The 24,626-nt window shown below is 28.0% G+C and overlaps 1 protein-coding gene across 2 annotated transcripts in view; it reads left to right on the forward strand.

Annotated features, from left to right (window-relative positions):
- The window catches only part of LOC100209498 (PMS1 protein homolog 1), a 44,572-nt gene that overhangs the window by 18,304 nt on the left and 1,642 nt on the right, over window positions 1–24,626 (forward strand). Inside the window, exons 5-13 of one of the 2 annotated variants that reach the window (XM_065810756.1) lie at window positions 4,337–4,805; window positions 4,900–4,977; window positions 5,120–5,271; window positions 5,426–5,548; window positions 12,697–12,786; window positions 13,223–13,294; window positions 18,801–18,850; window positions 18,945–19,034; window positions 19,149–19,219. In XM_065810756.1, the coding sequence (XP_065666828.1) occupies window positions 4,337–4,805; window positions 4,900–4,977; window positions 5,120–5,271; window positions 5,426–5,548; window positions 12,697–12,786; window positions 13,223–13,294; window positions 18,801–18,850; window positions 18,945–19,034; window positions 19,149–19,219 (1,195 nt within the window). The remainder of the gene's footprint in view (window positions 1–4,336; window positions 4,806–4,899; window positions 4,978–5,119; window positions 5,272–5,425; window positions 5,549–12,696; window positions 12,787–13,222; window positions 13,295–18,800; window positions 18,851–18,944; window positions 19,035–19,148; window positions 19,220–24,626) is intronic. The other variant, XM_065810757.1, reaches the window with a different exon arrangement.

Below are 24,626 nucleotides of genomic sequence, written 5' to 3' on the forward strand. Positions count from 1 at the left end.
TAAACAACATTGGATTTGAGCAGATTAGGAAGTGGATTTTTTATACATAAACTGTTTTGTAATTTGTTGGTAGTGAAAATTAAATTAATTATAACATCTTTACAATATTTTTTAATGATTTTATTAACTTTAGATTTAGTAAAATTTGAGTAAAAGCCTATAAAAGTAAGTAAACCTAGCAAATTTTGAGTTTTTAAATTAAAACAAATTAAATGGTTTAAAATCTCAAGTAAGAAACAATTGCACAACTATACAGTGGTATTTTTTGTTAAAAGTAATTAATAATAATGTAAAGAAAAAAGAACTTTCCATTATTAAAACTCACAAGAAGAAATTCCCTCACAAAATTTACTAGTCTTCCTTCTAAACACCAACCCTTCATAATATGTCATCATACACTTTACAACAGGATCACTTTGCTCAGTTTGATAGCATAGCACAGTTTCTCAACACTCAACTTAGAAGCAGTGATTCAGAACCTCAACTTAAAAGCAAGCTTTCTCATGTAGCGAACAATTATGTATATAAATACACACCATCTGAAGGTTATCTAAGGAAACACAAAATATTGAAGAGATTAAAGAAAAATGAAAGCATTATAATCACAAAACCAGACAAAGGGAATGGTTTAATTATTTTTAATAAGGTTGACTATATTAAATCTTTAACTAATATTATAAGTGATAAAACTAAATTTAAGGAGTTAAAAGACGATCTAACTATTAAAAGAGAACAATTTTTACAAGGGTATCTCAGGAAACTTAAAAGACATAATTGTTTTGAAAATGATGTTTACAATAAAATTTATCTTGTTGGTTCACAAACAGCAAGAATTTATGCTTTACCTAAGATGCACAAACTCAGTAAAGATTCTTCTCTGCCACCTTTTAGACCAATTATTTCAACAATCGGGTTATAAAATTATAAACTTGCCAAATACCTTTCTGATTTATTGTCTCCTTATATACCTAAATTTTATTCCACCTGTGACTCTTTTTCTTTTATTGAGGAATTAAAACAAGTTGATATAACTAACAAATAGTTTCCTATGATGTTGAAAGCTTATTTACTAATATTCCACTTAATGAAACTATAAATATAGCTACTGATTTATACTTTAAAGATGAAATGTGCTTAAAATATTTTTCTAAAGCTCAGTTTAAAAAATTACTTCAAATCTCAACATCCGGTTCTCATTTTTTATTTAACCAGAAATATTATGATCAATTAGATGGCGTTGCCATGGGTTCTCCTTTATTTAGCTAATATTTTTATTGGGTTTCACAAACAAAAATGGGTTAGTAATTGCTCTTCCTCTGTAGGGATTTTCTATAAGCGTTATGCGGATGATATTATCGCTATTTTTAATTCAGAGTTTGAAGCTCAGCAATTTTTACACATCTTAATAAACAACATAAAAACTTCGAATTTACTATGGAAAAAGAACAAGATAATCAAATTGCATTTTTAGATGTTCTTATCAATAAGTCTGTTTCGCTTTCCACATCAGTTTATCACAAAACAACATATACTGGTCTTTTACAAAAATTTTCCAGTTTTGTTCCCTTTTGTTATAAAATTAGTCTTATACGTTGATTAATTGATAGATCTTTTTTAAAATCAACAACACATGACTAGGATTTGATAAGGACATAAAAAATCTAATGTTTTAAAAAATAACCAATATCTACCTAAAATAATTGACACTGAAATTAAATTATTTGTTGATAAAAAGTTAAATCCATCTGTGATAAATAGTATTGATAACCATAATATAAGATATTATAAGCTTCCGTTTATAGGTTTTTACTCAAATTTTACTAAATCTAAAGTTAATAAAATCATTAAAAAATATTGTAAAGATGTTATAATTAATTTAATTTTCACTACCAACAAATTACAAAACAGTTTATGTATAAAAGATCCACTTTCTAAGCTGCTCAAATCCAATATTGTTTACAATTTTTCTTGTGCTGGATGTAATGCCAGTTATATTGGAGAAACCTCCAGACACTTAACAACAAGGATTCATGAGCATCTTACAAGTGACAAACAATCTAATGCTTATAAGCATTTAATTTCATTTATTAATTGTACAAATTTAAGTAACTTTAATTGTTTTAAAATTTTGGGTACTGCTTCTAACAAAAACAAATTGAAATTAAAGAAGCACTCCATATTAAATGGGAAAACCCATCTTTAAATAAACAAACTGTTGATTATAATTTAACTTTGTCTTGTTCTTTTTAGTTTTTTTTTTTTTTAATTTAATTATAATTTTATTTTTATTTCTTTGCTATTTACGGTATCATAATTTGTATTATAATTTTTATTGGTTTGTAACAATTCTATTTGTCTGTTATTATTTCTCTGTAATTTTTAAAAGTTAACATCTTAGATAAGTTTTTATAAAATTTAATTCAGTTGAAACATTTGGTATAGTATGTAAACTTATCCTTATAAATTTCTTTATATTAAATTACAATATTTCTAGGGGTTATATATACCCTCATTATTCAAGTAAATAAAAAAACTGTTAAAAAAACAAACAAATAATAAAAGAATCTAATTATATTTCTCTACCATGGGTACCAAAATTAAGTAATCAATTAAAAAGATATTTAAAAATGCAGGCTATACTCCAGTTTTTAAATCACCAAAAAACCTTCAAGAATTAATAACTCAAAAAAATAAGCCTCGGCTTCCCAACAACTCTTACCCAGGAGTCTACAAACTGGAGTGTTCGTGTGGAAAGTTCTATGTAGGTGAAACAAAACTCAAGATTTCAACTCGCATTTGCCAACATCAAAAACATACTTTTGAGAAATAATGGAAAAATTCGGCCGTAGTGGGACATTCCAGAAATTGCTATGGTGCCTTTGGCTGGAATAAAAACAACACGGTTAAAGTAGAGGTAGACTATTTTAAGAGAAAAGTGAGAGAGTCCTTGGAAATACAGTTTCACCAGTGTTCTCCAAATGAAGGCGGTTTGAATGAAGACGGTGATTACATCACATCGTCATTTTGGAAACCTTATTTTTATTATTCAAGACACAAGAACACATTACATTGAAGTTTTATTTGTTTGTTTTTTAATAGTTTTTTATATTACTTGAATAATGAGGGTATATATAACCCCTAGAAATATAAAAATTTAATATAAAGAAATTTATAAGGATAAGTTTACATACTATACCAGATGTTTCAACTGAATTAAATTTCTCTGTAATGTCTTCAAATTTTGATTTTATATTTATATCCAGAGTTTTAAATTGTAATTTTATCTTTTGAAAATGTAGTATGTTAACTACGAAACATGTCAAGATTTAAAAATATCGTGTTTTTCTTTAAAATATATATATATATATATATATATATATATATATATATATATATATATATATTTATGTATATATATATATGTATATACATATAAATTAGGGTGGCTCTTAAAACAACATTTTTTGAAAATGTCTGCATTTAACCCTTATAAATGTACTATATATTTAAAAAAATTTCGAAAAAAAATTTTTTAAGACCTTAAACATTAGGCTAGTCCCAAATATCAAAAAAAAAAAAATTTAAAAAGTGTTTTTTTTTTTTGTCAAAATAGCAAAAGTATGTAAAAATTTCAAAAATAATTATGGTTTTTTAATAAACATGAAGGAAAAAAGAATATATGTGTGTGTGTATGTGTATATATATATATCTATATATGTATATATGTATGTGTGTTTATATATATATATATATATATATATATATATATATATATATATATATATATATATATGTATGTATGTATGTATGTATGTATGTATGTATGTATGTATGTATGCAACCTTTGGAATTAGGAAAAATGAGGTCGTCAATAGTTTGCCAACCTCAATCTTTTAGAGAGGTTGGCAAAAGAAAATTTGATACAAAGGTCTTACCATAAAACATAGAAACAAGGTTAGCTATCTTGCCGACCTCAAATATTTTTAGGTCCGCATTGCCGAATGCCAACTCTAATTCCAAAGGCTGTATATGTGTGTATATGTATATATATATATATATATATATATATATATATATATATATATATATATATATATATATATATATATATATATATATATATAATATATATGTATGTATGTATATGTATATGTATGTGTGTATATATATATATATTATTATATACATATATATATATATACATATATATATATATATACATATATATATATATATATATATATATATATATATATATATATATATATATATATATATATATGTATGTATGTATATGTATATGTATGTGTGTATATATATATATATTTTCTCAAAGAAACATCACACCAGAAGATAATTTAGTTGTAAATTGTGAAGAGTCTTCTATGCAAGTTGTTAATTTGACGCATCTTAACACTGATTCATCATTGAACAGTTTACCATCGGTTTTTAATGATAGTTCTAACAATCCAGTAAAATTAACTTGTCTTCAAAACAAAAAAACTAAAACCCAAGTTAGAGAATCATTACATTTAAATGATATCAATTTGGCCAATAGTACAATTGATGCTAATAAAAATAAATTAAATGAAGAAACAATACTTATAGAAGACAATATTTTAAATTTTGATGATAAAAATGATTTTTTTTTTGACTTTGAGTTTTGTAAAAATACTTGTCAGCAAAATAATGACAGTGTTGACAATTGCCATCAAATTACTGTGGATCAAATGCAAAAAATGTTGAATAAAAATACTCGACAAGTAACTTTAGATCTATGGAAAGAAGATGAACCTTTAGGGGAAGTATGTTTTTTTAATTTTTTAAATCTTTTTTCTTGTATCTTGGAAACAATATCAGCTATAAGTTTTACTTTTAAAAATTATTTAAAATAACCAGCCAGCCAGTGTGTTGAAACCAAAATTATTACAGCAACATAAAGTTCATAACAAGAAAGATAAACAAGAACATATAAAGGTGTTTTGTTATTGCTGTTGTTATTATTATTATTGTTGTTGCTAATATTATTATTATTATTATTGTTGTTGTTGTTGTTATTATTGTTAATAATGATATTATTTTTATTAATATTTTTATTATTATTATTTTTGGCTTTTAGGATTCGTCAGTTTCCGCTTCTAATGCACAATCTCCAAAACTACTTACCATGTCAAAGAAGCAAAAAGAAAACATTAAAGTTTCATCAAATAAAGTAATGAAGCGTGATCGTAAAATTGTAAATTTTTCATTTGAAGATTTGAGTTTTAAAAGGTTTTTATATATAATTTAGTATTAAAATTATTTTTTCTTTATTATTAAAATTGAAATAAAGTATTTTATATTTTTATGTATTATAATTTCATCAACCACTTTGAATTTTTTAAGAAATTTTTTTTTTTAAATATTACTAGTTTTTTTTTTTTAGACTATCTGAAACTGACCAAAAACTTGAGACTGACCAACAAATAAACATTATTGGTAATTTACCTAATACTTGCTTGTGGGTTGTTCAATGGAAAAATGAATTGTTTTGCGTTGACAAAATCAGGTTGAATTAAGTTAAATTCATCTTTAAACTTTATTATCCCATTCTACTGAAGTGCAATAAATACCTAATATTGAATTATCTCATTTAATAATACAAAGTTAACAGAAAAGTTAATTTAGAAAAACCCCATTTTGACATTTGTTCCAAGTTTAACTATCTTGATTTTTTTTAAACACATTGTTAAATTATAAAACAAAGTTAATTTTTATCACGACTTTTAATAGTATATGCACAAAACAGAATCACAAGTAGTGGTGCAGTTTTGTGCATATACTATAAAAAATCAAAACACCACAAAGTTAGCCACAGCCGCTCAAACAAACAACATTTCAAAAGTCATAAAAATCACAACAAAAAAATAAATTCAAAAAACTTCAATGACTGAAAATTTCCTTTGCGATTGCAAATAAAAAGAAATCTGCCCACTGAATAAATATTGTAGAGCGAAAAACATAATTTTGTCAGTGCTCGGTTTATCACCGAGCACCGTGGAAGAGTATTAAACTAGGAAGTTCAAGTCTCCTTTCTTATCAATGTCGCTTATATCTCCTTTCTTATCAATGTCGCTTATATCAATGTCGCTTATATATTTCTTATCAATGTCGCTTATTTATTCTTATCAATGTCGCAATATCGCTTCAAAACACGAACCTTGACGAACAAGGCCGCTGCGCGGAGAAACAAGTTGAGTGCAGTATTACCAGGGACATGGTGGGGATCGAAATCAGAACCTCTTGCTTATGAAGCGAGCACTCTACCACTACACCGCTACCACATTTTTAACATAATGTCAGGAAAAATACTTTATTTGAAGCCACTCCTTATTTCTGAAACTGATAATTCTGAAACAAGCTTAGCAGGTATGGTAAGAAAAATAAGGAATGGCTTCAAATAAAATAAGGAATGGCTTCAAATAAAATATTTTTTCTCACATGTTAAAAACTCCAAAACAACTGATTTGTTAAAAAATGGTTATGGCCTCTGTTTGAAAACAATATAAAACATAAATCTTGTTAAACTAAATCATTGTGTGGAGATACAAATTTAGACATTATTGTTACTATTACCAACTAATATATATTCGTTACAAATTTTTAGTTTAAAAGGGTTATATAAAAGTAGGTCTAGTAGTTCAAAAAGGTGTGTATAAAAACATTTTTATTTTTATTAAGTTTTCATTGTCTTTACAACTAATACAAACTTAACATTATATTTTAGGGGAGAAAAAAAACATTTGAGAACTTTTCATGAGGTTGGATAAAATTACAGATGTGTGCAAAAAAATAATGAGCTGCATATAATCTTTCAGAGGAAACTGAAAAGAAGAACTGAGAATAAATAAAATGTTTAATATATTTATGAATATTTGCACAAATGGTAAAATGAATAAAATGTTATATTGCAAGTCATATATGACATTATTTAACAGTTTAATATTGTCTTTAATTATCCTTGAACAAATTCAAAATTGAACATGTGTATTTTTACTCTTTCTTTCAAAAATTTAAGAAGTTTGTATCAAAGTAATCTTATTTAAGAGATTTGCACTATAAAATGGCTGAAACCTATATAAAGAAATATATATAAAAAAACTATCAAAATCAAGATTATTAAGAAAACAAACTTCTAGATCTATTGCCGAAAACTATCAAAAAATAAAATTAAATTAAAAAAATATGACCTCTCTAGTTTTTATTATAGAAGTGTTAAAAAAAATTTTTTTATTATTAAAAAATTTTTTTTCTTCATTTTTTGACAAAATTATTTTTGTCTATAGTTTTATAGATGTTTGATGTCTAGATGATAGATGTCTAGAGTTTTATAGATGATTTTGTCTATAGTTTTATAGATAAAACTGTTGACAAAAAGGTTGCAGGTGTAATGATATTAGTGCTAGATGGTTTTTTAATACGCGTAAAGTTATATTATTTAAAAACATAGGTTTTTATTTGTTCCATAGTTCTAGTGTGTCAAAGTTAAAATTATAGTCTTCTGGATTGTCATCAGAAAAAGGTTTGACTCTATTAATATTATCTTTCTTCAACATGTAGGAATTTGTTTAGTGACAAAGAATGGAACTTATTATCTTCAAATCTTGATTCAATATATCTTCTGGTTGGGTAAAAGTTTTAGAATGATGAAAGTTTTAGAAAGATGCAATAAATGAATCTAGTACCTGAAATTGAACCTAAGCAGGACTGGTTTAAAATAACTTTTAACTTTATTCCACTCTACAAAATTGCATGTAATGTAGCTACAAGAGCTCTTTAAGAAGTTTTTTTTTTTTGTTGAATCTTCTAGAAACTTTTTCTCTCCATAGAAACATTAAAAATGACAACTTTCAAAATGGAAGTAAAATAAAACTTAATTAATTGAGAAATTCCGTTATACTTGTATACTGAGAAACTGTTCATATCAATGGCTAAATTTTAAGATCTTCAGGTTTTTGATTGACATTTTTGATTTAGTACCAACAAAGATGTATTTCATATAATGACAACAAATAGAGCAGGATGATTTTGTTTAAATATAAAATTGTTTGTTAAAAAGTTTTTTGTTTTTAAAAATAAATTTATTTATTTTTATTTTGAAATTATTTTATGCTTGTTATGGTTGTTTTAAAAGTTAGTTATAATGTATTTTAAATTAAAAGATAATAAAAAGAAAAAAGAAATTAAAGGGATACCTTCCATTAATAGTTTCAAAACATCCTAAAATTATTTTTTCTCTATTTCTTATTTTTATATTGAAAATATATGCTTTATAAATTCAATTTCTAAATTTACTGTCCATATTTTGATATTATGGTCAAAAAATAAATCTGATTTAATGTTTTAAGACTGGAGACATTTTAAAGAGATTTAATTAGACATTTTAAGGAGATTTAATTAGACATTTTAAAATTTAATTTCTATGTTTTTTAATCAAATGATACAAATTTGATCAGAAATAATGCTTACTACGTACATTTTTATAAAATAACATAAAATTCCAAAATGGCCAAAATCCAAAGTGATTTTTTTTTTTAATTGTTTTTCTAAAAGTTTAGGTGAGTACTATTTTTGAATTATTTAGATTAATTTAATAAAACTTCTATTATGGATGTAACTCTTTTTTTGAATTAATTTTCATACAATATTTCAAAGGAGTATAGATATCCTTGTTGTCAAGTATAACGATTGGTTTAGGATATATGGTAGTAGTTGCGGAGTGTTTTCTGCAGTTTCACGAAAGTAATGCTATTGCACAAGCAATTTCCAATAATGTTCATTTAAAGTCATTTAAAATATATGTCGATGACTCTCATTCTCATTTTACTGAAGATGCGAAAAAAAATTTAATATTACTTAATAACATAAAAATATTCAGTACACTATGGAAATCAAAAATAAAAATAAGACGCTAAACTTTCTTGACATAACTATTATTAACAATAAAACTGATACGTACGATTTTAAATTTACCGTAAAGATGCAATCGCTAAGGTTCAAATCAAGCCTAAATTATGCCATGATCCAAAAATTATAAATGGAGTTTTCAAAGGATTTGTTCATAGTGCATTATATTTACGCTCTGATAATAACATTGAACAAGAGTTATTATTTCTAGTTGATGTTTTTGTAGAAAATGGTTATAAAAAAACAAGCCTGAAAAATATTATAAAAACCATTAAAGAAAATATACATAATAAAAAACAAAATATTGAAACTTGACATTCATCAATTTCATCAAAAAGTATTGTCTTTACCGTGGATTCCAGGAATTAGCCCGAAGTTAAAAAAATTTCTCAAAAAAGCAGGTTACAGACCAGTCTTTAAACCACCAAAAAATTTACAACATATACTTACCACAAAAAATAAACCTCCTCCTCCTATAAATTCTTACCCAGGTGTGTACAAACTTGAATGCTCCTGCAAAAAATGTTATATCGGCGAAACAAAATTAAAAATCTCATCTTGCATTTACCAACATCAGAAAAATACATACGAAAGAAAATGGAATTATTCAGCTATAGCGGAGCATTCAAAAAATTGTCATGGCAGTTTTACATGGAACAATAAAAATACTTTAAAAGTAGAGGTTAACAATTTTAACAGAAAAGTGAGGGAAGCCCTTGAAATACAACGCCATGAATGTCCACCTTCAGACGGCGGTCTGAATCAAGATGACGGAGGTTACATCACAACTTCCTTTTGGAAACCTATGTATCAGTATTTGAATGAAAAGAAACTACTGCATTGCTTTGTTTTTGTGTTTTTTTGTTTTTAATGGTTTATATATATATATATATATATATTTATATATATATATATATATATTTATATATATATTTATATATATATTTATATTTATATATATATATTCTTTTGGACAAGGTGCAAAAACGCATTGTAAATATGGTTGGACCTGCTCTTGCAGCCAACCTCCAACTATTATCATATCGTTGTAATGTTGCTTCTCTTTCTTATTTCTACAAATACTATAATGGGCACTGCTTTAAAGAGCTAGCCTCTCTTATTCCATCTACTAAAATTCATTCTCGTGTTACTCGTCATTTAACTAAGTCTCATCCTTTTACTGTGACTCTTCCAAAAACTCTTATTTGTCTAGTTTTTTTCCTCAAACATCAGTTCTTTGGAATTCGCTTCCTTTATCTTGCTTTCCTAATTCATATAATTTGCAATCTTTTAAGTCATCTGTCAATTGTTATCTTGCTCTACAAACTTCATCTTTTCTCTTCCAGTAACTTCCAACTCTTATAGTGGTTGCTTGCAACCTTGTTGGAAGCGAAGATGTAAAAAAATATATATATATATTAGGTAACCAAAAAAGTTCGTGCGGTTTTTGGTAATTGAATTGTTTTTAGCATTTTTTACAACACCCACATCGCACAAGGCAAGTAGCTTTGTTGCGTAATAGAACGCGTGTGTCACGCGCAGTTGCTGCATATATAGTGTAGGCTTGTAACGAGCTTATAGGAAAGGTTTTGTGTAAAGAAAGGATGGCAACCCAACCAACGATTATTCGATCTTGCTTACTTTACGAGTTCAAACTTGGAAGGAATGCAACACAAGCGGCCAAAAACATCTGCACAGCATTTGGAGAAGGTACAGTAAGTGAACGCACAGCACAGAAGTGGTTTCAGCGATTCTCTTTGGGAGATGAGTCCATCGAAGACCTGCCGCGTTCTGGACGCCCATTGTTGGTTGATGAGGATGAACAAGCGTTGCTACCATTGGTTGTCCCCCGATGACCCCACCCCAAAGACACCCAAGCCCAATCTCCACGAGCGGAACGTTTTGCTCTTCATTTGGTGGACTACAGCTGGTGTGGTGCATTACGAGCTGCTCCCAACAGGCCAAACCATTACTGGACTGGTCTACTCAGCACAGTTGCAACGAGTTCACGACCTGTTGCTTGTAAAGCAGCCTGCACTGGTGCACAGGAGAGGAGTTCTGCTTCTCCACAACAACGCAAGACCGCACACCGCTCGCGTGACTCAGGACAAGCTCCAAAGCTTTGGTTGGGAGAGTTTGCCTCATCCACCATACTCGCCAGACCTCTCCCCTACTGATTTCCATTTTTTCCTTTCCCTGGGAAATCATTTAAAAGGACAGCAGTTCCGAGACCAGGACACGGTTGAAATGGAGTTGAAAGCTTTTATAGACTCAAAGGACCGAGAATTTTTTAGAAGTGGAATAAATAAGCTTGTTTTACGTTGGGAAAAGGTTTTAGATGCTAATGGTGACTATTTTGATGAATAAATGTACTTACTTTTGTCGTTTTGTGTGTTTTTATTATATACGGAAAAACCGCACGAACTTTTTTGGTTACCTGATATATAGATATAATACTTGACAACGAGGGTATCTATACTCCCTTGAAATATTGTATGAAAATTAATTTGAAAAAAGAGTTACATCCATAATAGGTTTTTATTTAATTATATATTAAACTCTGAATGAAAGGGCATCATTGGGAGATCCGCCCTAAATATGGCAACAGTCTTCCATACAATGGATTTGAGATTTATAGAGACAAAGAATAGAATCCGGCGTAAGAAAATGAGGACCACAATAACAAGATGCAACCTTAGTAGATGTTAATTTTGAAATTGATTTTATATATATTTTCCAAAAAAGATCAGAAGTAAGAGTTAATCCTAGAATATGAAGGGTAGATGACTCATTGAGTACATTACTGTTCATAAATATAGGAAGATCTAGATTATTGCAATAATGATTAGCTGGTCAAATTGAGTTTTATCTCAGTTAAAGTTTCACAAGCCACTGAGAGCCCCATATTGTACATATTGTAGCAGAAATGAGATCCTTTTTTAAGTTTAAATGCCCTCTCCAAGCAATTGGAGAGTGTTGACTTCTCATCAAAACAAGAATAAATGGTAGTATCATCAGCAAACAATGTCACCTTAGATGTGAGAATTTCTCGGAGATCTTTAATGTAAATTTAAAAAAGTATAGAGCCAAGGATAGAACCTTTAGGAACACCTGACGTTACAGGAAATGAAAAAGAGTGCTGTCCATCGAGGACAACTTTTATACTACGATTGTTAAGGAAGAAGTCACTGAGCTTAAACCTGACACACTGTAAGAAGAGAGCTTATGGAGAAAACCAGCATGCCAAACTTTATCAAAGGCTTTAGAAATGATGAGAGTGATAGTCTTAACCTCTCCAAAACAAGACTCTGATAAGCACTTTATGCATTGAAGTTGTTTGGTTGGATACATCAAAACGTTAATTGCATATAGAATTTTGTTTGCTTTAAAACCAGATTATTAAATGAACTTTTTTTACCATATACTTGGAGTGTTCATTAAACAACTTAGCAACTGTATTTGATATTTGTTTGTTATTTAATTTTATGTTATTAATATTCATGATTTACCATTTATAATATGGTAACTTTTTTTTTAATTTAAAATCTGGATGGAGTTTCATGAACCTTAAAATCTCTTTCCCATAAATCTATCACTGATTTTTTTACACACACACACACACACACACACACACACACACACACACACACACACACACACACACACACACACTCACACTCATATGTGTGCATGGTTATAGTAACTAAATAAAAATAGTTAATAGTAATAAATTTTAAACATTAATTTTAGGTCATCAGAAATGTTGTTATATAAAAAGATGTATGAAACTCACCAACTCACACAAAAAAAACTGATTCATCCTATAAAGCTCAATTTTGAGTATGATTTTTTCAATTTTAATACTGTTGTGTTTTTTTTATTTTATTGTATTCTCATTTGTTTATATTTGTTTTATGAAACATTTAAACATGCTTACAATTATAAGCATTTGATGTAAGATTTAAAAAAATATTTTTTGATAAACATTTAATGTTTATTAAAAATATTTTTTATTATTAAGAGTGTGATAAACATTAAACAGTTATATGCTTAGATAGGTATGCACCTAATTTGTTTTAAAACTGATGAAATTTTCCTCTAATGCTTTTTTTGCAAAACAAATTTGAATATGTCAAAATATTTTAGATAACTTTTTTTTTGTATTAGTCAAATATTTTTTATTGTAAATCTTTTTTGTTATAGTTATTTTCATAAATTATTATTTATAAAAGAACTATTCACTTGAAAGTTACAATTTTTTTCTATATTTTAAAAGGTTTCTTGGAGAAAATTTGTTTCAAAAACTTTCTCACATTGAAACAGATGCTGTGAGCGGCTGTTTGGGAAGGTAAAGTGTTTACAAATTTCATTTTTGCTTTTAAATTTTTACTTTGTAGCTATAAATTTAACTTTACTTGATTCTGCTTAGGCTGTTAGAAAAGGTTGTAGAATCCCCTATAAAGATAAAAAAACTTTTTTTCAATTTTATTTTATTAAATGTTCAAAATAATTTCCATGATTATCTATACAAAGTTGCTTCCTTTTCAAGCTTTTTTTTTTAATGTATTTTTTTTTTACTCTTGTTCAGTATACTCCGTATATATTTGCAGTTGCTTAACTATGTGGGTTTTTTTTACTTTTGATGCCAGTATAATCACCAAGATTTTTTTTTTATTAAGCCAAGTAGCTAAATATTGGATGGAGCGAATTAAATGTGATCTTGGAGAAATTCAAAATTTCTTACACTTTTTTCTGATCTTTGCTTATTTATTTTGTGTATAACAAGTTTCAAACAATTTCTTATTAAGATTAACTAGTAATGATGTCCCCCTTTTTAACATAACCAAAATGAACAACTGTTGTTTTGAAGAAAACAACAGTTTTTGGCTAAAAACTTACATCATACTATAGTTCTTGAACTTTCACCAACTCAGCTAGCAATAGCCAAATTGTAACTTTTCTCAAATTAAACCACGACTTCCTTGTAATAACATCACATAGTCCCCATGAACCATTTCTGAATAGGGCTAAATTTTACTTTCTTAACTCTATTTTTTCGATTTTGATCACTTAACTCATGGGGTATCCAACCAGAGCCGTGCTGTAACTTTAAGGGGCCCTGTGCTGTAACTTTTTATCGCCCTTGAAAAAAATTTTTTCAATTTACTTGAATTTATTTTTATTGGGTTTTATTTCTAAAAAAAAAGTTATACAAAAAAAAATTATTTATCAATTTTCCTTGCTCTTTTACGTTTGCATTTTCTATTGACAGTATTGTAAATCCTGAAAGTCTTTCCTGTGACATTGTGAAACGCAGATAATTTGTAATTAATTTTGAATTAGTTTGAATTAGTTTTGAAAATGATTGTTCACAATAAGCAACGGTAATGAGTATTATTAAAATTAATTGATATACGCGATACATATATTTGGACATAATTCTTTCAAATTCCTTTCTAAAATGAATTCCTAATTCTCTATAATAGCACAATTATCTTCTAAAATATATCTTAAAATAGAAAGTTCTATTTTGAACTCCTCCTCTTTAACATCATTTCCTAAGTATTTGACAAGATTTGAACAATTACCATTGAATTCATTTGTAATCATAGTTTTTAGCTTTTTACTTTCGAAAAGAAAACCATTTAATTTGGTTTAAAAAACTATAAGATTCAAATCGTTCTTGCAATGAATCTTTTACTTTATCAATTAGTTTATTAAAATAAGATTCTTTAAACTTATCTTCACCCGTTTGAGTTAGATGGTTATACTCATCATCAATTTCAGAAATGAGATCATGTATATCAATATCATCGCAACATCCAATTGGATCAATCATTGTCTATTGATTCAATTTCTTCATTTGATACATAAGTATCGTAATATTTCTCATTTGCTTAATTTTTATGGTCTGTATAATAACAATAGTTAGCCAATCTCTTGAGATGACGTACTCTCCGTTTTGACTAAACTAGGTTCTGATGATTTATCAAAACAATCTTTGTTTCTGCTTTATATTTGAGTATCACAAGAAGAACGCTCAGTGAGCTGTGCTATAACATCTATATCTACCGATGCTTCGTATGCTTCTTTTATAACCTGTTCAAAATTGTTAATGAAATCATCAAGAGATAATAGCCTAGCCTTTGTATGTAGTAATGCATTATTAATTACCATATTTTTTTGCTAAAGCAATTGGCTTAAAATGTGCTTTGAAAAAAGTGATACCAAGTTGTTGTGAACACAAAAATGTCATAAGATTTTATTTGTTTTATTAAAAATGAGTTTTACAATCTGGATGACTATTTTGAAGTTTATATAGAAAAAGACTAATTTCATTTATCTGGTACTTCACAGCTTTTATACTTTTAAAATAATATCAATAATCAGATTAATTTTTAAATATTTTACTTGAATAGCCTACCGCTTTGTTGATGCAGCAAAAATTTTATATAAATTTTTTAATGTAGTTAAAAAGTTCTGACTTTTAATCGTGTTTTTAACTCAATCATTTATAACTAAAGTAATTTTATGTCTACCACACGGCGTATACCATGCTTTGTTGTTGACTTCTAAAATTTGTGTTTTCACTCTCTTATATTCTTCTTTCATATTGCTTGCGTTATCATACGACTGATCTCGGTAATCAGCAATCTTAATGTTTAATCTTGAAAATCCACTTGAAGTTAAGCTTATCTTTATCGATGGAAACAAACGACAACAGAAGCAGAAACTTTTTCCTGTCGAGTTAGAATATAAAAGCCAATTTCTTAATTTTTTTTCACCATTTCTTATTTGTCGGTAAAAAAAGTGTCACTGAAACATCTTCCTTGAGAATTTCTTTTATAATGGATATCTTTAATACTTTTTGGTGACTGCTCTACCAAAAACATCCGTTGTTTGTTGTTTGCTGGATCTATCATATCGTAATTGCATTTTGATTAACTGCCGCTCTCCGTTTGTAAATTATTACTAATTTCTGAAGTCTTGTTAGATATAATATCCTAAATATTGACGCTATTTGATCCTGATTCACCATCTAGATTCTTGTTCTGGTTATAGAAATTTTGAAGTTCTGGCTCATTCATATTTCTTTAACATTATTGTTTTCAAATTGAAATTTACAATTTAAATTGCATATTTCAATTAAAGTAGTGTTCAAAACTGACCAACTTTCGCCTCGTTTAAAAAAATTTATCTAACAATCCAGCAAGGCTATTTAATTCTGCTACTTTCCGGATCTGTTTCGGTCTTTGGTGTGCCGCTTTCATAATATCTTTTTGACATTTGAGGTAATTAAATGTTGCATGTAAGTTTAAATTAAACGACAAGTGAATTTAAAAATGTTAACAAAACTGTTTAAAAAATAAAAAACAAAAATTTGAAACAATAAAACAACAGAACTATTTAATATATTTGAAATATATTTAAAAAATATTATTTTTCATATTAAAGCATTATTAAATTAATCAAATTTTTTTTGCTTCCATTTGATTGATTTTTAGATTAAAACTTTTCCAAAGGGAAATTTTGAGCGGGATTCCATTTTCATTTGAAAAGAGTTTCATTCGATTGCGCATACAAAATTAGGAAATATTCCTCGAACTCTTAAAAAAATAAGTTTCTAATCGAAAAGTAATTTAATACTAAAGATTCTTAAGATTTGGATTCTATTGCTAGTTTCTTATAAATAAGTTTCATATTAGAAAATAGTATTTTTTCAAATTTGGGGCCCCTTAAATATCAGGGGCCCAGTGCGGTTGCTCTTATTGCACTTGCGAAAGTACGGCTCTGTATCCAACGTGATGCTTCCTTTGTTTATTAATTAACATTGTGAATGTAAATTCATTGATTTTAAAACAATTAATCGATGTTAGGGCTTCATGTGTTGCATAAGGTTTTTTTTCAGTAATGGCGCATGCACATTCAATTTTTTTAGCTTTATACCTAGTTTGAGGGTACCCTGAGCAGGGGTTATTATCGAGACTCTCTGTACCATCTTTAAATAAAGCAGCCCAGTTGGCAACTGTAATAATGCAATTTTTTGCTATCATCAGCATCTAGCTGTAACAGTAGCTCTTTCTCTTTATTTTTAGTAAATTTAGCAACATGCTTTTCCAGAGTAGAAAAAAAAATCACTAAACATGTTTATAAAATATACACATTTAAAACATACTCATACTTTTTAAAAACACACAAAAAGCAAGTTTTTACACTTGTAAAAAGTATAATTGTATATGCAAAAAAAAATTATGTTTTTTATTTTGTGAATTCTTTTTTTTTTGGTTACTTTTTACTTTAGTTGAATTTACCTCAAGTAATATTAACAAGGAATCAAGTTTTTTTGCATATTATTTATCAAAATTAAATTTTGCACAAAATAATGTTTATAGATTTTTAATCCAAACCTTGCTTATCTAAGTTATTTTGGTTTATTTTTTGTTAATTTTATAATGTTAAATTACAAATTAAAATTTGAATCAACAATATATTAAAATTTTTTTTTACATACTTTTGTTTAATTTAAATTTCAATAATTAGTATTTATCTGTAATTAACTATTTCTATAGTATATCAAGTAAATAAACATCAAAAAATTTATAAAGATTAAATATTAAAAATATAATGTGTCCTTGCTGTGTGATAAAACTCAAAAAATAAGTGAAGCTTATTAAATGTAAATCCTGGTAGGGAATGTTGTTCTGTTAACGAATCAAGATTAATTATTTTATCAACATTTTGAAAATCACTGAACTCATCTCATCCCAAATAGTATTTAGATTGAACCCAATCTTTTTTATTGACAAAAAATATTCATCATTCTTACAAGTTACATTTGTCAGAGAAATTAAATTTAGATTTTTTTGGACCAGTAAAGTAGCCAGTTTTACATTTTATGACAACACATTTATTAAGCATTTTATTACTAAAAAAATTTTTTTAAATTACAATAATATTGAGATCTCTTACAATAATTATTGGAATTATCTCCACTTGAATAATATAAAAAAGTTCTTTTATAATATATAGTAAATTATATAATATTTAATAAATTATATATATTATATATAATATTATTAATTTCATAATAGAAAATAAGCTGTAAAAAAACTAGCCTCGTCATTTTTTATGAAAAATTCAACAAATCAGGCTGTATAATTATAGAAGGCAATGTTTACTATAGTACAGTTGTAATAATAAATAAATATAGAAAAACATTTTCAAAACTCATTTTTAGATGAATTTAGTTACAATTTCAGAAATAATATATTGAAGGTAATTAAATTTCAAAAATATTGAAGGTAATTAAATTCAAAAATATTGAAGGTAATTAAATTCAAAAATATTGAAGGTAATTAAATTTCAAAAATATTGAAGGTAATTAAATTTTTAGATCGGTGTATTAAAACTTTTTTATATTGAGCTTTTTTTCATTTTGAGAAGCCTTTTATATTATTTATTTTGATTAGACTTTTTTAGCAACTTTCTTCATTTTAAGCAATCAAGTTATGATAGTGTATTCAAATGGCTGATATGCATAAAATTACCTAAAAAGTTGCTATAATAATAAAAAAATTTAATATTTATTATGACACATTGTTATAATTATCATTTTGCTTGCAAAGAAATCCTGAATCTAATATTTAAAAGATTTCATCAGAGTTTTTTTACAGTGATTAAAGTCAATCATGTTTTAGAGTGCAAACAAAAATAAAAAAGTATTTTTTCATATTTTTCATATAATTTCAATCATGAAAAATATGAAATGGTAAAGAATGTCTAAAGAAAAATGGTTCATTATGTTATAATCATTTTGCTTTTTTTTTTTAATAGTAATGTGTTATGTTTTATAGGACCTTTGCCAATCTTTTAAATAATGGGTTTTCTTTGCGTTATGTCAAAAGTAAGTTGAGTGTAATGATAATTATGTATGATTGTAATTTTATATTTTGAAAACAGACGTGTTTAATAAAAAATACTTATTTAATTTGAAATAGAACCTAATTCAAAGGAAGATTATTTTGAATGTACTCATATGAATGATGTGATTCCTGGCTATGGAATTGATGATCTACTTCAAATACTTGGTTTTTATTTTATTTTGCATTAATTCAAACACTTGGTTATTCTTTTATTTTATATTATTTTGCTTTCTTTGCTTTTAGTCTGATATTAAATTAACTGTGTGTTTTTTATTACAGAAAATGTTGACATATTTTCTGACAAGCCAACTTCAGTTATACGAACAGAAAGAGCTTGTTCGTGGTTTAAGGTAAATTTTAATATATTGGTCTTATTAAATGAAATTTTTTTAACTTAAATGACTTTTTTTTTTTCACTTTCTCAAAGCCTAGACGGCCACTACAGTCCAGGAGGGTTTATTGTGGTTACAACCCTATTTCAACTCTTTAACTCCAACACACAAACCTTGATCCAGGCCGCTGCACAGAGAAATAAATTAAGCTCAGTACTACCATGGATGTAGTGGGGATCGAACTTGGAACTTTTTGCTTATGAAGCGAGCACTCTACCACTACACCACTACCACATTTGTTTATTATTTAGCTTGAATGTGTGTGCGCAATTAGTGTGCCATTGTTACTTTTTTAGGCAGTTTTAGCAATGTGAGTATAACAGACATATTTCTTTATAATATTTCTGCTACTCTTGGTAGATTTCTACAGTAAAAGCAAAAACTCGACATGATTACACTTTTGTCTAGAAATTATGGTCCAAAATCATTTAGTTTGAAATTTTACCCAAATTTTGAGCATTAATATCTCTGTTACTTAAACATAGTCTCTTTAGGTGTTTTTGAAAGCTACTAAAGAAAAAAATTCTGTGCATGTAAGGACCTGGGAAGGAGTGAGCTGTCACAAATTAGTTTTTCTGATACTTTGTTACATTACCCATGTGTAATTATTATGTTACATTATTATGTGGCCTTAGGTCTGCTATGAAATTTATAAGTTATTCCATTTCCTTATGCATACATTTTTCAATAACTGAAAAAAAATCCACGGGCTCAAGTGGTAAAAAGCCTACAGAAGTTCTAGAAGTTTTTGCCAAATTCTTAACTAAAAAATACCCCAGCAACAGTGTAGATATGCTCAGCAGCAGCTACTTAACAGCCTCAATAATTAGTAATGTAAATAAAAATTTTGCTATGATACTTTTTTGAGATAGAACTGTACAAAAGTACTTGATGAAAACTAGTTTTTTAAGAAGAAACTGTTAAACTTCAAGATAAACAAGTTTATCCAATAACAAACTTCAAGATAAACTTCCAATAACAAATGGATTAGAAGTTTATCCAATAAATATAATAATCTAGAAATAAATTAGAAGTTTTAGAGAATTATAAGAATTATCTCGTGATTGGGGAAAAACTGAAATGAATGGTAACTGTTTGTGTTGGGAATCAGATTTGGTCCTGATAAGTTAGAAGCTTTGGTGTCATTTGTAACTACAGCGACACTAGCATTTTGAATTCCTTTGCTATTATGAGAAGCCTCATATTGAACTTCTGCGGTAAACAAATTGTTTTTAGCATCAACAAAACTCTTTATGGCAAATTTTACTTTACCTGACTCTCTTTAACATTGATCTTTTCCATATCAGTAATCATACCTTTTAAGAAAGAACTTTTTTGCTTTGCTAACTTTGAAAATGTATTTTAAGTAGAAGTTGCCATCATAAGATGATGCATTATCTGACCTAGCATAAAGATTTTTTAAGGAAAAACATTTTTAACTTTGACCAAAATAACATTAGCAAGTCAGAGTACATCAGCAAAGATTTTTTTTTCAAGACAAAAATCTTTAGCTAAAATTTAGTTTTCTCACAAGTTGTTCTAAAGCCCTTTTTGTCAATTTTTCTGTGCATTATGGATTTGATGCTTTACATAAGCTTCCACATCTTCTGTAACCACATTTAAATCTTTATATTTACTTTCTTACTTTTATGTTTTATTTATTAAACCATTAACTTTTATGTAAGGGGTCGTCCATAAAGTACGTACGCCTTTCTTTGGTCCCTGCCCCCACCCCACCCCCCAGATTTTGGTATACACTTTTTTGAGTACCCTCCACCTTCCTTAAAGTACCTACACTTTTAGCTTACCTACCCAACATTTTGTTATATTTTTTTTTAATTAGTATCTCCTTACTTTTACAATTGACCACCAGCCCCAAACTCATATACGCCATTTGCAGACCTCTTTCCCCATCCGAGCGTATGTACTTTACGGACCATCCCTAATTTATGAACCTGGTTAAGTGCAGTCAATGGGTTCATTGTGAGCAGCTATAGTAGGTTGATTTAAATCTGGATCTATATTTGAGAAAGCAAAAGGAGTAGAGTGACTATGAAAGTATAATCTTCACTACATTTGGAAACACAATTACTCTGCAGATACCTTTTACCCTTTTTAAGGGACTTAGTAATATTTTTATACTTCCACTGATTCTGATTATACTGATTATACTTCCACTGATTATACGTGCCAACTGATTTGACATCAAGACCAGCTAAAGCCTTTTTTTTTTGAGAAAATTTTATTCTATGAAGAACTTTCCATAATGAAGTATTTGACATAGGGAGATAAATAGTTTCTTTATAAAATGTGGTTGTATGGCTAAACTTTATCATTAAAATGGCGTAAATACAGTTTATAATTTACCTTATAAACTTTATTTCATTATAAACATCATGCAACAAAAATTGCAGAAATGAGTTCCTAAAAATGTTTTTTTTTTTTCTGTCATATGTTTACTGTATCCTAAGTATGGATAGTCTTTTTTTTTTTATTTCAACTTGCATGCTTTTTCTATTTGATGTTTTTTGTAATCAAATACTTTCATTAATGTCTCTTTAGTGTACTTGTTATGAGTAATAACTGAAAGCAACAGAAAAAAAGAATTTGCTTAGAGAATAGCTTTTTTGGAACATTTTAACTGGTAAAACTAGGTCTTCTGGAACCTGTGTGTGCATGTGTGCACGGTTAGCACGGATACTGATAATACTAACCTAGCTGATCCAAGAACGTCACTTATATAGGGTGATATCGTACACATCAAGGTACCCTGTGATGCAAATTTTGAAATCCGTTAATTTTGAATTTATAGTGCAACAATAAAAACACCTGTAAAATGAGAACCACTTTATATAATTTGATAAAAATCAGTGCAAATGTAGCATATGGCTGCACCAAACTCTGGATGAAATTTCGGCCGGAGTGGCTAATTGGTTAAGGATTTATGGCAGCTTAAATTTACATTTTGTTAGTTTTTAGCTACTTAAACCTCTAAATGTTACTGTGATTTTCGATCACTATCTTCAAAATAAAGGTGACATGAGTGTTCTACTATGTAATATTAACAATTTTTATTATAATTGTTCTATTGCTACAACAACCATTTCCATTCTATAGACAAAAATATTGATTTGCTATTTAAAACGCTGTTTGGATTGGCTTATGCATTACAAAAATATTTCAAGATTTCCTAAAGTATAAACTACTGCCAAAATGCAAAAAAAGTGCTTAAAAAGGTGCAAAACCTGGGAAAAGGAATATCAGTTGGTAAAACAAAAAACAATAAAAATTCTTTTCTGTGAAAAGAATTTTTATTGCCCCTTGAAACCTTAAATACATTGACTTTTATATAAACCTATTTTTTACATTATATTACCATCAAATAACATCTGATTAAATTGTAAGACATGATCTTTGATTTTCTCCACAAGAAATTTTTTCAAAAAATATACTCTTTTATTCAAACACTTTTCAATATTTTTATATGCAATATTAAAATTCATTATTACTAATAGCAGTTAAGGATAAAAATGGTTAAAATGTTCATTATAAACCGTAAGCTATAATTCTCTGCTGCCTAATCTAATAAATCGAATTATGGTAGCAGTTTTTAAAAGATGCTTACTGTTAAGATCAGTTATGCAATCTTATTATCAGTTATGCAGCATAACAATCTTTCTTTGTACTCTGGATGATTATTGTTTTGTTTATACCTTGACCAATGTTTATAAAGTCTTGATGAGCAGTTTTGACAGTTTGTTCACTATTGGGCCCCAAGGGGGATACTTTGCGACTGATGAAATCTTTGATGTGGTAAAAGATGGTGTGAATTTTGGGTGTTATGCTTGCACCAGTAATCATTAAGTTACACCTTTTGAAATTTTCAGTTATGTAAGCAAAATCCAGCTGAATGATAAATCCAAAGTTTTTACAACTAAATTTTTGAATGCTTTAATTATGTGAAGAATGTTAGGAACCAAGTTTGTATTGGTATCCAGATTTTTAGGAAGCTTCCTGCATTTATTTCCCTCAACTGGCACAGGCTTTTCCCTCATGACACAGGCTTAGTTGAATGTGGAGGGCAGCTAGCCACTTAACAACATCCAAGCACTTTTAAGATAAAAGATGATTGACATATCCGATAAGAACATGCAATTCCATCGGTGGGATTATTTCCAAAATCAGAATATTGTCAAGCCCACTGATGATTGGCTTTCAAATAACATTGCCAAACAACTTTGCATGAGCAACAACCCCGCCAGATTGCTGCAAAGACTCGAGGCTATATTTAATTGAGCCTAGAGTTCGCAAGTTTCCAGATTTGGCAAGACACTTGGATTTGACGTCACACCGTGTACAAGGGTGCATACTTAAATGTGTTTGAAGACCACAAATTTTATTTGCAACTTTCATATTGCAAGTTAAAATTAGTCTAACTCCATTTGTATTAATTAGTGACCAGATTTGTTCTATGTTAGTTTTGTTCTGAGTTTCTGGCAAATCTTCTGATACCACAACAAGAATTTGTTTCTTAACTCCATTGTCTATGTCAGTACTTTGAGTAATAGATTGTTTTTGAGGCGGTGAGCTGGTATCAACCATTAATGCAGTTTCAACAATGCTTAGACAAAACATGAAAAAACTTTTACCACCATCAATTCCGAGCTTAACAAATTATTCACCAGAAGTTTTGCGAGATAACATCTTTTCCGTCGGTAATTTTTAATTTACTGAAGGTGAAGAAATTACTCAAGAGGTTGACCTGCTCTTAAGAAGCTCTTATAAAAATATGGCTCTACTGTTTTGCTGCTTGATGTTTGATTTACAGTTCTGACCAGTTTCTTTAATCCGTTGTTTGATAGTCCCGTATTTAATTGCACATTTACAATAGCTTGATAATGACTAGTACCCAGCCACTATCAACTGGTCCAAAATTGACCACTCTAGCTATTGTAAATGTGCAATTACAAATTCAACTTTGACCTGAAACCAAAACATACCTATTTTATCTTTATATTAAACTTTGTTCAGAAAGTTTGTTTAAAACTTTCAAATTGTTCGTTTTTAAAGTGATTAGAAACTTGTTAAAAAAATACTTCCCGAAACCTATCTTTTCTCTTCTTTTTTTTCAAAGATTTTTCGAATATATGTTCAAATGTTATGTAAGTATAAATATTTACCTGGGGTAATTGTAGGTGGAGGTCCGCCAGATGTTTTAGCAAGTCGATTAGTTCCTTCAGGGGATAATTCTTCATTGAAAATAACTCGAGATGCAATTTGTTTCGCTGCTCTGCCATCTTTTGTTGCTAAAGATTGAAGGTTTTTTCTGAACTTTGTTTGAGAGCATTGGTGGGGCTAACTTTTT

The sequence above is a fragment of the Hydra vulgaris genome, chromosome 11, assembly GCF_038396675.1.
Source record: "Hydra vulgaris chromosome 11, alternate assembly HydraT2T_AEP".
Lineage (NCBI taxonomy): Eukaryota > Metazoa > Cnidaria > Hydrozoa > Anthoathecata > Hydridae > Hydra > Hydra vulgaris.